We start from the raw sequence: 11,446 nt of genomic DNA on the forward strand, positions 1-11,446 counted from the left end.
CTATGTCATTTTTTTGAATCAAAAAGCTTTACTATACTATGTCGTTTTGTGAATTAAAAAGCCTTACTATACTATGTCATTTTTTGAATCAAAAAAGCCTTACTATACTATGTCGTTTTTCGAATCAAAAAACCTTACTATACTATGTCATTTTTTGAAGAAAAAGCCTTACTATAATATGTCATTTTTTGAATCAAAAAGCTTTACTATACTATGTCGTTTTGTGAATTAAAAAGCCTTACTATACTATGTCGTTTTTTTTTAAAGAAAAAGCCTTACTATACTATGTCATTTTTTTAAATCAAAAAGCCTTACTATACTATGTCATTTTTTTGAATCAAAAAGCTTTACTATACAATGTCGTTTTTTTTGAATCAAAAAGCCTTACTATACTATGTCGTTTTTTTGAAGAAAAAGCCTTACTATACTATGTCGTTTTTTTGAATCAAAAAGCTTTACTATACTATGTCGTTTTGTGAATTAAAAAGCCTTACTATACTATGTCATTTTTGAATCAAAAAGCCTTACTATACTATGTCGTTTTTTTTAATCAAAAAGCCTCACTATACTATGTCGTTTTTTTGAATCAAAAAGCCTTACTATACTATGTCATTTTTTGAATCAAAAAGCTTTACTATACTATGTCATTTTTTGAATCAAAAAGCCTTACTATATTATGTCGTTTTTTTTAAGAAAAAGCCTTACTACAATGTCAATTTTTGAATCAAAAAGCTTTACTATACTATGTCGTTTTGTGAATTAAAAAGCCTTACTATACTATGTCATTTTTGAATCAAAAAGCCTTACTATACTATGTCGTTTTTTTGAAGAAAAAGCCTTACTATACTATGTCATTTTTTGAATCAAAAAGCTTTACTATACTATGTCGTTTTGTGAATTAAAAAGCCTTACTATACTATGTCGTTTTTTTGAAGAAAAAGCCTTACTATACTGTGTCATTTTTTTTGAATCAAAAAGCCTTACTATATTATGTCGTTTTTTTGAAGAAAAAGCCTTACTATACTATGTCATTTTTGAATCAAAAAGCTTTACTATACTATGTCGTTTTGTGAAGTAAAAAGCCTTACTATACTATGTCATTTTTCAATCAAAAAGCCTTACTATACTATGTCGTTTTTTTGAATCAAAAACCCTTACTATACTATGTCGTTTTTATGAAGAAAAAGCCTTACTATACTATGTCATTTTTTGAATCAAAAAGCTTTACTATACTATGTCGTTTTGTGAATTAAAAAGCCTTACTATACTACAGTGCTTTTCAATTATTTTCTGTTAGGCCCCTCCTAGCAGGAAGAAAACTTATTGCACATGGACTTTTTTTTAATGAAAAAACAAACAAACAAAAAAATGTCCAAGATGGACAAAGAGTGAACCAAAAAGCACAAATACTAAATTGTGAGACAATTCATTGCGGAATGTTAAATAAACTACAACTAAAAACAGGGCATCACGCTTTTACACTGTTTGGAAAGAAAAGAACAACAACAACAGTGCAAAAGTGAAGGTCAATTTTGGTACCTCAGGCGTTAACTGATTTGTTCGGTCACCAGCTGAGGTCTGTCTCATCATTATCATCAGGACCAACGTGTAAATAAACATCTTTTTTTAAGGTGTGAACCTCTGCAGGCATCTGTCAGCATTGTCTTTCATTTGACTTCTACTTATTTTGGAATATTGGAAACAAAGTATTTGGCTAAACCTGATCAAATGGTAAAGCACAACATCTCACCTCACTATTTTACTCCTTGGCAATGTCGCTACGTGTAAAATGATACTTGTATATATTATACTGTTTATATATGTTATACTATACTCATCATTACACTCGTATAACGACAATGAAAGCATTCAATTAAAAAATGACTGTAAGGGACATGTAAAATGATAAATTTCAATGTATTCTCCAACAATAACATATTACAGTAGCCTGTGTTCAAAAACGAACCATGCCACCGATACCATGACATCCTTTTATTTAAGACAAGCAAATAAAATACTTATTTAAACATTTCTTTTAGTGAACTTTCAAGTAAAAACAAGCAACCACATAACACAGAAACCAAAACAAAAGTTGTTGATGATTCACAAATTCCTCTGGTTGTTAACAGCCAGTTTCAAGCTCACCATAATAATTGTTCTCTCATATAATTCATTATATATTAATTACTACAACAAAATAAAGTGGCGATCAGGTGGGAACAAGCGCCAATTTGCTCTCCGACGGGGCCTCGATGATTTCACCTGACATGAAAGTTTCCTGTAAGACATAATTCCCCCCCACAATTAAAATAGTGCAATGGCAGCTTTTCAATAACAAAGTGACAAGGAACATTCCTATTAAAAGCCCCATCTATTCATTTTTTTCAGTATCTAACTATGCGAACATCTGGGGAGCACATCCCATCCATCAATCACCTTGTCATAGATGACTTTAACAATGAGAGAGCAGCTTGGGCACGTGGCTACGTCCTCGCCATCTTCCAGCTCCTCCTATTGATACAAAAAAAAAGACAGCAAATAAACACACATTACACACACACACACACACACATATATATAAAAGAAGTTGACAGATGAGACCAAGAGCCGTCATCTGATTGATACTGGGTTACGTAATTGGATCAGAATGGCTAGCATTTTGGTGTAATTTTTTAAGTTTTAAGTATGAGTACAAATGTATTGAAAACATTTAGTTGAAAGTTATCCTCACCTTGTTAAATAAAGTCCTAGCTATTGTATTAAATATGCTCATTATTAATGTTTGTTAAGTATAACATCATTTAACAATGATAACACCATTTGCAATAAAGTAGTATCAGAAACACCAAGTTACGTAACGTTTGATTGATTTTAACCGAATGTGTAAAAAGATCCGAATGATTAAAAAAAATAGGCAGTGCACGTTTAATAGTTCAAATATCAAGTCATGTGTTGCTCACTTTGCTTATGGCGAATTTGTCTCCACACGGGCACGGGAAGTAATACGTTTCGGTGTCTTCATCGTACTCAAAATCTTCGATTTCAACTTCGTCATGGTAAACCGACATTTTCTTTTAAAATCCACTCAGAAATGACGATGGAAATATCACGAACACATTTTGCTTACTTGCTTGGGCGCTTATTGGTGATGTCATAGCTGTTGTCTCGGAATTATGACGCAACAGCACTTGACGGGCACATTGGTCCCATAGCTCTGATACGTAAAAGCGTCCGGCATCTTGAATGTGTCAGAGTTCCCACTGTAATGCAAAAATAATACAAACTAATGACCTAAAAACTTTTTTTCTCTTTCACATGTGAACATATTTTCAAATTCCCTTGATCGAAACAGATAAACATATACGTACAAAGGAAATAAATAAGTAGATAAAAAGTGGCCTTTGTGTCGCAAGAGCGACACAGAGACTTGAATGATATTGTTCCACGACAAAGTAGGTTTCGTGAGAAACAGAAAAAGTGATGGATAGCAAATAGGCAATATATACTCGATTCTAATGATCTTAAAAAGACAAAGGAAGTTACTCACGTTTTTATTTTTTTAATGAACATTAAAATGTGTGGGTTTCCTCCGGGTACTCTGATTTCCTCCCAAATTCCAATGATATGCATGGTAGGCTGGTTGGACACTCTAAATTGCCCCTAGATACGAGTGTGAGCGTGAATTACATTAGACGAGATAACTTTATCCACCCCGCATTTGCTAAATGTCATGTTTGACTATCTATTCGTGCCCTGTGATTGGCTGGCCACCGATTCAGGGTGTTCCCCTGAAAGTCAGTTGGGATAGGCTCCAGCACGCCCCGCGACCCTTGTGAGGATAAAGGAATTCAGAAAACAAACAAATGAATGAATGTCTAACAATAATAAAGCTATCAGTTCCATTCAAATTCATGCATTTATTTATTTTCTGAACACTTTATCCCCACTACGGTCGTGGAGGGTGCTGGAGCCTTTCCCTTTTAACATGCCACACCAGCATCCATTCAAAGTGCTTTCCGTTTTTTGTTTTTTGTTTTAACAGGTGAAATGTGCTGTTGAGGGATGAACAAGAGGACGTGGGTTTTGTTCAGTGGGCGGCTGGGGCGTGTGTTATGTTGTGTTTGAAGTGGGGGGCGAGATTGGCGACTCCCAGCACAAGCGGGCACGACCAGAAGCTGCCCAGTCATGGAGCCGAGGACCCTCCTGGAGCTGCTTGGGGTGGGGCTGTCCGCGTGCGCGTGGATCTTCACGCTGGCTGCCACGCTCAGGTCGGCATGGCTCACCCTGTCCACGGAGCTGCTGCCCTCGGAGAGCTACGAGCTGGGCTTGTGGGAGACGTGCGTGGTACAAGATGTGCAAGGCGCCCTCTTGTGCCAGCGCCACGACAGCCCACTGGCCCTGCCGCGTGACATCAAGCTGGCGCGCGTCCTACTGTGCGCGGCCCTCTGCGCCGGGGTGCTGGTGCTGGCGTTCGCCATCCCGGGTTCCCACGGCGTCAACCTGCGCGTGGGAGGTCGAGCCAAGAGAGCGTTGAAAATGAGCGCCGGGGCGCTGAGCATCTTCGGTGGTCTCCTGGTGCTCATCCCGGTATCGTACGTGGCCCACGCCGCCGCCCTGCGCTACTTCGACGAGTCCGTGCCGGAGGTGGCGCCGCGCTGGGAGTTCGGGGACGCCCTCTTCTGCGGCTGGACAGCGGGAGTGCTGCACCTGCTGGCCGGGGCTGTGCTGCTCGCCTCCTGTGCGTCTCAGGGATTGCAGACCGGGCCGAGAACGGAGTACGTGTAATATGCACTTCAAGGCTCAAATGGACTTGCATCACTTGCATCCCTGCACTCCATTATAATAACAAATAAAAAGTAAAACTCTCAAAAATAACGTATAAATTAATCAGCAATTGATGATCATTTATAGCCCAATTTAACTGGCAGAATAAGGCAATACAAGATTGATTTATGAGTACATATATATCAAGAGACCAAGCTCATACCAGAATTTCATCTAGGTTTTCTCCAGTAAATTGCTTATTTTTCCATGTTTCCAGAAAATAAGAACTGCAGCATCAACTTTAAAACAAATTGAAAGGAAAAACTTTGGTCTTAAATTGCAATGAATGTAATCTGTTCTCCAAACAGTATTTGAAATCATAATCATAAGCATATGGACTATCATTGTACTAGTCCAGGTTTTAGATTCCAGATCTGTAAATGTATTCCCAAAACCTGATATGTACTAACTTTTACTTCTTTTAGTCTCAAAATTATTTTTTTATGCATTACTACAAATTTTCTGTAAACATCTCATAACTAGTAGTATCACAACAAAACCAAAAGAATGTATTTTTTTTGGACTGAGCACATGATTTGAAACTAAAGCATATTTAAAACAGGGTGTGTAAGCAATTAATCGGAAGATATTTTTTGACCTTGTAATATTGTAATGTGGAGTTAAATGGCATAGCCGTAAACTCTTTACATAAAATTTCCAGTACTTTGCTGTTATAGAGATGAGTTAACCATGAACAAATGTACTTTATTTGTATTAATCCTTGAGAAAGAAACCATAGGGAGATTTTCTTTGTCCAAAAAGTACATGAGACAAACCTAAAAATTCTGGCTTAACATTTTATGAACTGATGTTTTAACATAAATCTATTACAATACTCGCTACAAATATTTGCTACATATCTGAACAATAAAAGCCAAATTGCTAACTTTCTTGTCTTTTTATTTTGAGTCCAAGTATACATGTTTTCCCTAGAAAACAACAACAAAAAAAAGCCTAATTGTTCCTATACTCTTCGCCCCTATCTCTCTATCCACATTTCAAGATGAATCGAAAGGTTGCAGGTCAATTGCGACTACTCAAAGTAGCCACCCTTGTGGAACACTTAAACATAAAAGCTCTACTTTAATTGCTCTTTTCCTGAACTGGACAATGGAGTTTACAAACAAGAAGTAAAGTATCCACCTCACATTGTTCACCTCATTGGCTCTCATCAGCAGCCAAAGTGTAACACTTTGTAGCCATCAATAACTAACCGTTCATTGGATGCAGTTCCCAGCTTCAGGTCTCTGAGGTTAGAAGGTGTTCTAAGGTCACAGTCAATTCGGTGGTTACAAATAATAAATACATAACCGACATTCGGTACAGCCAGTACGAAAATGAGAGGACCAGCAATGATCGTTCAAGACAAGTTTTTTTTTGTTGTTGTAGAAATGGATCGGTCGCTTATCACCATCAATACTCATAAAGGAGAAAACTGTTTGAAACAGTAATGTGAACCATAGGTCTTTAGACCTCTGTGTTTCAGTTTTCAAGTTTGAGAGAATAAACATCAAGCACATCATATGGAATATAATATTTAGATTTTTTTAAATAAATGGATTAGATGAAGTGGATTAAAAGCCTTGAATATTCAGTTTTTTATAGATCTAAAACAATGTTTATTTTAGCTTTTTTTAAATACATTTTTAGATTTTACAAAATTATTTTTGAATTAAAAACACAGAAAAGATGGATTAAAAAATTATAATTATTGATTTAAAAGTGGGAAGATCAGGACATTTAATATACATCTATACTCTTCATTTTTATTTAATCCTAAAGGAGAAAGTCGGCACTCATGATTTACTTTCTCGGGCCACACAAAAGGATGCGGCGGGTCAGATTTGGCCCCTGGGCCGCCACTTTGATACCTGTAATCTACATGAAGAATAATGCTCAATTTTCATTGTTACAGCAAAACATTGTTTTATATTATTGCAGTCAGTTTTTATTTTTTATTTTTATGGTGACTTATCTCAGCAATGAAGAGCAATGAATACAAAATGAACAAATACATTCTAACAAATGAAAGATAACATTTTGGCTGTTTGAATTTACCAACATATTTGTTCAAAATTTGGTTAAATTGAATATGAAACCCATTAGTTTATTCCAGCCGTGTAATCAGTACACTATTTTTTTACGATTTTTTTTAATAAATAATAAAGAAGAATGCTATAGTTTAAAAGTTGTTTTTAGGGAGTTACATTACTATTTGTACAGTCACAACAAAAACTGTAACCGGGACCATGTTTATCCTTTGAGGGACAAGCATTAACCAAGAACAAAAACAACTTTGCACAAACCATGAATAAACAACAAAAAAACTCAACCCTGAATCAAGGTACTGTTGTGCTAGCTTTTACACATATACCATGTATACCATCACTAAAAAATCAACCTGTATTATCTCCCAGCTCAGAGCCGCTCAGTCTCTTATAAAAGCGACACCAGGAACGAATTGTCTTCCCAGACCAGATCCAGAAGCCTGACGTTATCCCAACAATCATAGTCATCAAGTACTTGATCATGAAAACGGTAAAGTCCGGCGTCAGGTGATCAACATCTCCTGGCGGGCACGGCACGGCGAAGCGTTTACAGGTCCGCATGCGCCACGTGCGCTCCCACCGAGGACGCAAGGCCTGCTCGTAGAAGTGGCAAGCCACCACCGTGGCGGCAGGCAGAGTGTACAGTACGCTGAAAACACCGATGCGCACCATCAACTTTTCTAGCTTCTGTGTTTCAGTACCGCCGAGTTTCATGATGGTGCGGATTCGATAGAGCGACACGAAACCGGCCAGTAGAAAGGAGGAGCCCGCCAGGAGGTAGACAAAGAGCGGAGCTAGCACAAAGCCTCGCAGGGCATCCACATCGTACACACCGACATAGCACACGCCAGTCAGAAGGTCGCCCTCCACTTGTCCCAGAGCCAGAACGGTGACAGTTTTCAAGGCGGGTGCCGTCCACGCCACTAGATGGAAGTAACCCGAATTAGCCTCGATGGCCTCGTGTCCCCACTTCATCCCTGCCGACAGGAACCAGGTAAGCGAGAGGATAACCCACCAAATAGGGCTGGCCATGCTAAAAAAGTAGGCTACCATAAAGAGGATGGTGCAACCCTCATTTTTGGTGCCCTGAATCACCAACTTGTACCCGTCCGCTTTGAATTTGTCTACACAGACCGCTTTGTCCTCCAGCAAGAACCCACCGACGTACACCAACGCCACCATAAAGTAGCACCCGGAGAGGAAGACTACGGGTCTTTCCGGGTAACGAAAGCGCTGCGCATCTAAGGCGTAGGTGAGGACGGTGAAGAGCGTGCTGACACAGCAAAGGGCAGCCCAAACAGCCACCCAAATCCGCCCAAATTTCAGCTCCTCTTCTCGGTAATACACCAGTCCGTCAGGTGTTGAAACCTCGCAGGGGGCGCCACAGTCTTTGGCGCCAAGGAAGCGGTAGCTGAGGTAAGCCGGCGCTTTTAGCTGCGGTGGGCAGGAGAAGGCTGAGGATTCCTGTGACGGGAGGGGGTCCGGCGGTGGACTGCCACCGTCGGATGTATTCTGACCCACGCAGATCTCTCCCGCGCCGTGAATGGGGAAGTTCTCACAACGCAATCTTTCAGGCCACTGGAACCCAAATTTATTCATCAATGCCTCGCAGCCTCGTCTGGCTCGTTCGCACAAAGTCCGACAAGGAGGGATGGCTTGCTCCAAAACTGTGCATACGGGTGCGTACATGGAGCACAGGAAGAACTTGAGGTCCTGTGAACACTGGACTTTTACCAGAGGGTAAAACTGATGCACCTCCAGACCTGCGTCTTCTTGATTGGAGTGGCCCAGCAAGTTGGGCATGATGGTCTGATTGTAGGCAATGTCGGCGCATAGCGGAATAGTGATAGCTTGGCAAAATCCGTGTTCCGGGACAGAAAAGCCTTTGTGTTCTTGAGCCGAACAAGGGATGAACAAGGGTAGAACATAACTCAATAGCCAGGGCAAAGTCCCCCACATCGCCATGGTGGTCCGGTCCAGCCAAAGTATTTTCGCCAACCGTCTTGTCAAAGCTGCATTTTCCGGATTCAGACTTCAAGCTGCGCATCTCACTTTGCATGGAAGGTGGTCTTTGTTGCTCAATGCAGATTTCCATACTGTTTTGTTATCCTCCCTGAGTCTCAAGCTCGCTTGGTGGTCCCTTTCCAAGGCCTACTCCCCCCCCTTGTTCCACCGTGGGGGAATAAGAGGGGTGGGTCTTTAGACTCTAAAGTCTATTTTACACCAATTGGATGCTTTCTTGTTGCTGATTGGTTTCAGAGGAGGGCCTATAGGCAGCGAAAGAAGTGCCGCTGGCATTGAAATGGCCTGATGATTTCTTGTTTGTATGGGTTCTTATGTACAGGAGTTCAACACAAACATAATTGAGTTTTTCTCTACTCTTTTTTAATGTACTGGGTTAAATATATTTTGGGTTTAAACCACATGTCTAAGTATCATTCTGTGTGGCCCGAGAAAGTAAATCATGAGTGCCGAATTTCTGTTTTAGGATCAAATTAAAATGAAGAGTATAGATGTATATTAAATTTCCTGATTTTTCCCCTTTTAAATCAATAATTGTCATTTTTTAATCATTTTTTTCCGTGTTTTTAGTTCAAAAATCACTTTGTAAAATCTAAAAATATATATTAAAAAAACTAAAATAAACATTGTTTTAGATCTATAAACAACTGAATATCCAGGGCTTTTAATCCAGTTCTTTTAATCCATTTATAAAAAAAATCTAAATATTATACCTAAAATGGTCCAGCCCACATGAAATCGAGTTGACATTAACGCAGCCCGCGAACCAACCCGAGTCTGACACCAAAATGTACTTTACCTCAGCTTCCAATTGGCAGGTAACATGGTAAACTTATTTACCTTATTGTAATTGATTGAGGGCTAACTTTTAATATTAGTGCTATATGTGCACAATCTTTTTGTTCCCCTATGGTCTGAAAAAGCCTCGACTAATTCCTTTCTACGACAAGCTATTGCAATCCCATTCGTTTATCATTAACATGACAATTAAGCTGCTATTAAGAAATCCAGATGAACTCTTGCGGTCTTCCGAAAATGTTCAAAATGAGATAAAAAGAAAACAAGAGCGACTTTGATTCTTTAACACTGAAGTAACCAAAAATAAATAAAATAGTTTGCTTAGCACACTCTAAGCCACCGATGTTCCTTTTCTGAACTTTTGTAGTTTTTCCAAACTTTGCCTGACAAAATCTTTGCTGCATTCCATTTGCACAAATTTGAACTAAATATACAATACATGAATATGATTACAATCAAATGTCACTTTTCTCCATCTTCAGAGGGCAAAAATCAAAGACTAATGTTTATTTATGTTGACATTGTTGTTTGAATGTTTTGAATGAATGTTTTGTTCGACGGATAAGATCAGAGATTAGCAGAAAAAAAACAAACACATCAAATATTCACATCAAGCTTTTTACTCTTTTATCTTTCCGAACTTTGAACTACTTTCTGTCAATCAAAAGAATCAAAAGAATGCGTAATGTAATCAACGCGTTCGAAGAAAAACAACTTTTTGTGCAAACTTTTGGAGTAAAACATTGTGTTATTTACCCAAAGAAAAAAAAACATATTGTATACACGTTTTTGGTCACTTGTCATCTACCAAAACAGTGTAATTCAAAATGTTTCTATATCGGACACGTTTTTCTCGTGGAAATTAATTGAATACAATAAATTTGATGTTAAATTTTAAAAAAACAACTGTTTATATAAATTGAGATTAAAGAGAATGAATTAGGATTAGTAATTAGTATCTTTGTCTCACACAATGCTGAGGCCAAGTGAGTGACATTTGGATTTTGCCATGCTGCTTTAATCTGCTTTTATTTTGTAATTTTAAGTTTTTGACTTCTTCTGTTCAATAAAATCCCAAGAGCACATCACCAACAGACTTCCTGTTACTTTCTACTTCACTGGAAGCACACGTGAAGCTGAAATTTAACCAAAATTGGTAAAATAATGTAATGATCAACTAACTATTCCTTACAGCTGATATGTGTGGAAAGAGTGCACTTTTGGGGATAGTCAAATTTGAACATTTTTATAGAACTTACCTTTTTTGTGTTAGGTTTTTTTCAAAATATTCAAAACTTCTCCAAAAAATCTTTTTAAGCGCATGCTACTAGCCCAAATAAATTTCTTAGGTAACCCAATGCTGGCCAAACTAGTAAACAACCGTTAATTCAGGATAAACAAGCAAATGTTTTCTCTTCTTTTTGGAAACAGTACAATCCCTCACCATCATCAATCAACTCTGCCTGTCCCATACTTCTATTGCCGTAGGCCTTCTTTGTCTCACAGTGTTTAGATTATTATTATTTTTTCCTGACTGACATTTTATGTGGGCTTGGAAACATTCAACAAGCTTTTTTCCCCTTCCACATAAATGAGATTAATTATTCAAAACTCTTGGGGACAGAACTGAGCAGCTGCTAATAGATTCTAACAGACGCTAAGAGACCAAATGAATCAAATTAAAAGTCTTGTCGGCATTTTCATTCAGTTCAGAAAATTTTCAAAAAAAAACTGCCAATCATTTTGTCTTTAGC

At 38.3% G+C, this 11,446-nt stretch overlaps 3 protein-coding genes across 3 annotated transcripts; 1 reads left to right on the forward strand and 2 right to left on the reverse strand.

Annotated features, from left to right (window-relative positions):
* Positions 1–1,977: 1,977 nt before the first annotated feature.
* dph3 (diphthamide biosynthesis 3) lies at positions 1,978–3,152 on the reverse strand. Its single transcript, XM_077723340.1, has 3 exons — positions 2,961–3,152; positions 2,437–2,511; positions 1,978–2,278 (listed from the first exon to the last, which is right to left on the reverse strand). Exons 1-3 carry the CDS (start codon positions 3,066–3,068, stop codon positions 2,210–2,212), a joined length of 252 nt encoding a protein of 83 aa, XP_077579466.1. The 5' UTR covers positions 3,069–3,152; the 3' UTR covers positions 1,978–2,209.
* Positions 3,153–4,146: 994 nt separating this feature from the next.
* On the forward strand, positions 4,147–4,826 carry LOC144201821 (claudin-24-like). The gene has a single exon (XM_077724611.1). The coding sequence runs from the start codon at positions 4,186–4,188 to the stop codon at positions 4,783–4,785; it is 600 nt and encodes a 199-aa protein (XP_077580737.1). The 5' UTR covers positions 4,147–4,185; the 3' UTR covers positions 4,786–4,826.
* Positions 4,827–7,150: 2,324 nt separating this feature from the next.
* LOC144197906 (frizzled-7-like) lies at positions 7,151–8,960 on the reverse strand. Its single transcript, XM_077718612.1, has one exon. It carries the CDS (start codon positions 8,835–8,837, stop codon positions 7,221–7,223), a length of 1,617 nt encoding a protein of 538 aa, XP_077574738.1. The 5' UTR covers positions 8,838–8,960; the 3' UTR covers positions 7,151–7,220.
* Positions 8,961–11,446: the final 2,486 nt, after the last annotated feature.

Source organism: Stigmatopora nigra, chromosome 1 (assembly GCF_051989575.1).
Source record: "Stigmatopora nigra isolate UIUO_SnigA chromosome 1, RoL_Snig_1.1, whole genome shotgun sequence".
Lineage (NCBI taxonomy): Eukaryota > Metazoa > Chordata > Actinopteri > Syngnathiformes > Syngnathidae > Stigmatopora > Stigmatopora nigra.